Here is a 5,911-nt window from a genome sequence, read left to right as displayed (position 1 = left end):
GGCCAACAGATGTCAGCATGCTGGACTCTTGACCTATTGAATTTCCCATGCAGCTAGAAGACAAGTATCTCTAAAAGCTTTAACAGCTTTTTTTTATTAACATTTTTTATGTTTTTTTGTCTGTTTTAATGAACTTAGAAATCAAGAGAGATTCTTTTTTTGTCAATGTTTGTATTTTTTTCTTTGTTTACTTTTACCATACAAATGAATTGTACATCATTCTAAGCATACGTCAAAACAGATATGTAAGTATGTAAGGAAAAAAGATCTAGGAAACATGAAATTCCTGTCTGTTAATTTCTTTGGAATTTTTTGTATTGGTTTTAGCTATATGTTGATCTCAAGTCCAATGATGTCACAAGTAAGTTTAAAAAAGCTGTCTCGAAACGTGAAAACTTACAGACAATAGGAGGTATGTCAACAGCATCGAGTGAGGGAACTACACATTCTGTTCGATATGAAGAACAAGTAGCTTTTTCCGATTGGATAAACAGGTTAGGATAACAGATATAATACAGTATTGTTGTGGGACTAATGAACTTTGTAACAACATCATTGAAATAAATAAGAGAAGTTTCAGTGCTACTATAGCATGCGGTCTACAAAGATATTTACACCATGGCGTGTAGTCTACAAAGATATTTACACTATAGCATGCAGTCTACAAAGATATTTACACTATAACATGTAGTCTACAAAGATAGTTACACTATAGCATGAGGTCTATACAGATATTTACACTATAGTGTGCGGTCTACAAAGATATTTACACTATAGCATGCTGTCTACACAGATATTTACACTATAGCGTGCAGTCTACAAAGATATTTACACTATAGTGTGCGGTCTACAAAGATATTTACACTATAGCGTGCGGTCTACAAAGATATTTACACTATAGCATGAGGTCTACACAGATATTTACACTATAGCGTGAGGTCTACACAGATATTTACACTATAGCGTGAGGTCTACACAGATATTTACACTATAGTGTGTAGTCTACAAAGATATTTACACTATAGCGTGCAGTCTACAAAGATATTTACACTATAGTGTGCGGTCTTCAAAGAAGAGTGTAATATAGATAGTCCATTATGTAGCTTTGTGTTTAATAACAAACAAACGTTTGAGTTAAGAGTGTAATATAGATAGTCCATTATGTAGCTCTGTGTTAAATAACAAACAAAGTTTGAGTTAAGAGTGGAATATAGATAGTCCATTATGTAGCCTTGTGTTTAATAACAAACAAGCGTTTGAGTTAAGAGTGGAATATAGATAGTCCATTATGTAGCCTTGTGTTTAATAACAAACAAGCGTTTGAGTTAAGAGTGGAATATAGATAGTCCATTATGTAGCTCTGTGTTAAATAACAAACAAGCGTTTGAGTTAAGAGTGGAATATAGATAGTCCGTCCATTATGTAGCTTTAACAACAAACAAACAAGTGGAATATTTTAATGTTTATACCTAAACCCACAACTTTCTGTTCTGCTTTTCATCATATGTGTGAAATTTTCATCAACTTAAAAAACAATTTCATATTACAATAGCTACGAACTACAATCCCAGACTTCAGTAGCTACAAACTACAATCCCAGACTTCAGTAGCTACAAACTACAATCCCAGACTTCAGTAGCTACAAACTACAATCCCAGACTTCAGTAGCTACAAACTACAATCCCAGACTTCAGTAGCTACAAACTACAATCCCAGATTTCTGTAGCTACAAACTACAATCCCAGACTTCAGTAGCTAAGAACTACAATCTCATATTACAATAGCTAAAAGTTACAACCTCAGACTACAGCAACTAAGAAATACAATCTCAAACTACAATAGCTATCAACTACAAACTGAGATTACAGTAGCTAGGAAATACAATCTCAGAATACAGTAGCTACAAACTACAGTAGCTATCAACTACAAACTGAGATTACAGTAGCTACGAAATACAATCTCAGAATACAGTAGCTACAAACTACAGTAGCTATCAACTACAAACTGAGATTACAGTAGCTAGGAAATACAATCTCAGAATACAGTAGCTATGAACTTAGCTTTTTTTGGTTGCTATCATCAGCCTCTTAAGAATAACAATTGTGATCTGAACAGCTACTGAAAGTACAGGTAAACAACATTAGCAAATGTGACTATCCCATTGTTTGATAGAACATGTATAAACATTTGATAAAAATGAAAATATTTATCATAGCACTAACAGAGTTGATGGTTGAGATAAATACTCTATGATTGTTTTAGATTCCTTTTTAAAACAGTTACCGATCTTAAGGAGAGTAAACTTTGTCTATATCAAAGTACGTGCACGGCCACTCCAACAGGATGATTTACTTTACCAAAACAAGTGAATAAAAAAATTACTTTATACAAACTTGCAAAACAACAAAAAACTATAACAGTCGTATTATTAGTTTTACTCATGAGCATTGCCAGTCCAATGAATAAAATCCATTGGACTGAGCAGTTAAAGAAACGAAAATATATTTAACCAGAAAAATCCATCAAAAACTTTTATCTTATATTTGTTTTCTTGGATTCAACACAATCTAATTTGACTTTTTGTGGTAATTTTAAATGTAACTTTACAAAAACAGATAAAGACCTTTTATACTTTAAACTATCCAAAATATTTTAATTAACAATTCTAGTGTTAATGAATTAGAACTGGTTTAAAATTTAAGATAATTTATAGGTCTATAATAAAAAAATATAAATAACCTCAACACCATTATTTTGTTAAATTGGTTACACACTTGTTTTTTAAACTTCTACAGATCTCAGTCTTTATATCGTACATCTAATATTTAACAAATTTCACCCAAAACAATTGATAATAAAAAAATAAAAAGTTATTGTTAATTAACAATTATTATTCTCAAGAAATTTAAATTATGTTTTTTGAGAAAATAATGAGCAATAGTTTCCAAAGAAAGAGTTGTTTCACACATTAGCAACAGTTTGTAAAGTTGTTTCACACATTAGCAACAGTTGGTAAAGTTGTTTCACACATTAGCAACAGTTGGTAAAGTTGTTTCACACATTAGCAACAGTTGGTAAAGCTGTTTTGCTCATTAGCAACAGTTGGTAAAGTTGTTTCGTACATTAGCAACAGTTGGTAAAGTTGTTTCACACATTAGCAACAGTTTGTAAAGCTGTTTAACACATTGGCAACCATTGGTAAAGTTGTTTCACACATTAGCAACACTTGGTAAAGTTGTTTCATGCATTAGCAACCATTTGTAAAGCTGTTTCACACATTAGCAACAGTTTGTAAAGTTGTTTCACACATTAGCAACAGTTGGTAAAGTTGTTTTACACATTAGCAACACTTGGTAAAGTTGTTTCATGCATTAGCAACCATTTGTAAAGCTGTTTCACACATTAGCAATAGTGTAAAGTTGTTTCGCACATTAGCAACAGTTTGTAAAGTTGTTTCACACATTAGCAAGAATTTCTAAAAAAAGGTTGTTTCCCATACTTTTTAAGGTCTACATCAGAGAAATTATCTCACACTTTTTGTAATATATTTTGTTGAAAACTTTACATTTCAATTAGTACAAAACACTAAGAAATGTTTCTAACCTATAATAACAAGCGACAAATAAACTAGAAGGAAAGGAAATTACTAAGTATGTTTTTAGATTTAATCAATGCTAATATCAAGATTAGATCATTTCCTAACAACACATTTACAGTTCAGTGGGAAACAGGGTTTCTAGCTCACCCGAATTATCTGCCACAAAAGTCCTAAGACCAGGTGAGGTTTCCCTTTAGACAGGTCATAAGCATCAATGTTAATGATGTTACAACCTATGGACTGGGCAGAGTTCAAGGCTAGGGTCAAGTTCTCGTGTTTTGTATAGACTGACAGGTTTTTTTTGTTAATAGCTCTTTCATCAATTGTTTCAGGACAAGAATGGTTTATGACTTTGCTGCAAAAAACAACAAAATAATTAAACATACGCAGAAAGATCTAAGTAAGTGAAAAAGAAAGATTGATACAGAGAAAGATAAATGTACACAAGTGTAACGTTATTTATGGTTCTGTGACATGTTTGTGTATTTATAGAATATCTTAAAATGTAATCCAAAAATGTGCAGCGATAAGACAGGTGAAAAGAAAATGTTCAAAACCTATTTAATCACGAGTTGTGTGTAACTGCGTCCTAGCATTCAAATAATGTGTTTACCTATTACTGCACAGCAGATTCTTATCTGTTTTGGAGAATAATTAAAGAAATGAACTATCTTCAATGTCTGTTATACACCTTTCACGGCTAGATAGGTTTTGACTTTTTTTTTTTTTCTAGATTACATTTTTAAGGTATTTTTACTTCATTTTTTTGTAGTTGCTGACAACTTTAACCTACTTATACAAGACAATATTAAGTTCTCATTATATAATTGCATATTCATTATAACTATATCACAGTGGTTATTTTATTACTTTAGCATTTATATTTGAAATAACCATAAAAAGAAGTGTATACCAAATTTCTGAGGGATTCACTGAATATGAAACAAAAGAAAAACATAAGTTTCTGAGGGATTCACTGAATAAGAAACAAAAGAAAAACATAAGTTTCTGAGGGATTCACTGAATAAGAAACAAAAGAAAAACGTAAGTTTCTGAGGGATTCACTGAATAAGAAATAAAAGAAAAACATACCATATCAAGACACCATCCTTTACCCTTTCATATAAAGTACTTCCTTCGGAGTCAATTGGCAGTAAATCTTTTAAATCTGGGTCCATTCCCAGATTGCTACAAAATAAACAAAGATCAACTAAGAAAAACGTTAAAGAATAAATAAACAACAAGTACAAATCATTTTTTTTTATTATGATAATCAAAGATATTTATAAAACCAACATAAGAAGGGGAGGGTCTGATTTTGCTTATAAAAGTTTGACTCAACTCAGAAATAAGAGGTAGGCATAAAATATTTACAAATAAAAAGAATATTTAAAAAACATATAAATCAACTGGTATGTGAGTCTGTTGGACAAAGGCATAAAAATAATTCTTTCTCTGTATGGGTTGTCTTCTTCTACCTAATAACTTCTGGATGAAGACAAGATGAAAATCTGACCCAACTAAACAAAGACAAGATGAAAATCTGACACAACTAAACAAAGACAAGATGAAAATCTGACACAACTGAACAAAGACAAGATAAAACATGACAACTAAACAAAGACAAGGTGAAAATCTGACAAAACTAAAGACAAGGTGAAAATCTGACAAAACTAAAGAAAGATAAGATGAAAATCTTACACAACTAAACAAAACAAGGTGAAAATCTAATAAAACTAAACAAAGACAGTAAAAACCTGACATAACTAAATAAAGACAAGGTGAAAATCTGACATAACTAAATAAAGACTAAGTGAAAATCTGATACAACATAACTATACAAAGACAAGATGAAAATATGACATAACTTTCTTTAAACAAAAACAAATTAAGATAAAAATCTGAGACTTCACAAAAATCTGAGGGAAAAATCTGAAATAGCTGCATTAATCTCTATAACAATATCATCACCGACAATAAAAAAAAGAAAGGGGAACAAATATCTTTGTAGACCGCACGCTATAGTGTAAATATCTTTGTAGACCGCACGCTATAGTGTAAATATCTGTGTAGACCTCACGCTATAGTGTAAATATCTGTGTAGACCTCATGCTATAGTGTAAATATCTGTGTAGACTGCACGCTATAGTGTAAATATCTGTTTAGACCTCATGCTAGTGTAAATATCTGTGTAGACCTCATGCTATAGTGTAAATATCTTTGTAGACCGCACGCTATAGTGTAAATATAAACTCAAACGTTGTTTGTTATTAAACACAAGGCTACATAATGGACTATCTATATTCCACTCTT

The 5,911-nt window shown here is 31.2% G+C and overlaps 1 protein-coding gene across 1 annotated transcript in view; it reads right to left on the bottom strand.

Annotated features, from left to right (window-relative positions):
- Window positions 1-2,039: 2,039 nt before the first annotated feature.
- LOC111089897 (plastin-1-like) overlaps window positions 2,040-5,911 on the bottom strand; it is a 9,604-nt gene continuing 5,732 nt past the window's right edge. The window contains exons 3-5 of the mRNA XM_022403140.1: window positions 4,691-4,786; window positions 3,746-3,953; window positions 2,040-2,115 (exon numbers count right to left, since the gene is read on the bottom strand). Coding sequence (XP_022258848.1) covers window positions 2,080-2,115; window positions 3,746-3,953; window positions 4,691-4,776 — 330 coding nt within the window. The 5' untranslated portion in view covers window positions 4,777-4,786 and the 3' untranslated portion in view covers window positions 2,040-2,079. The remainder of the gene's footprint in view (window positions 2,116-3,745; window positions 3,954-4,690; window positions 4,787-5,911) is intronic.

Source organism: Limulus polyphemus, unplaced genomic scaffold (genome assembly GCF_000517525.1).
Source record: "Limulus polyphemus unplaced genomic scaffold, Limulus_polyphemus-2.1.2 Scaffold7770, whole genome shotgun sequence".
Taxonomy (NCBI): domain Eukaryota; kingdom Metazoa; phylum Arthropoda; class Merostomata; order Xiphosura; family Limulidae; genus Limulus; species Limulus polyphemus.
This window is presented reverse-complemented; position numbering and strand designations above follow the sequence as displayed.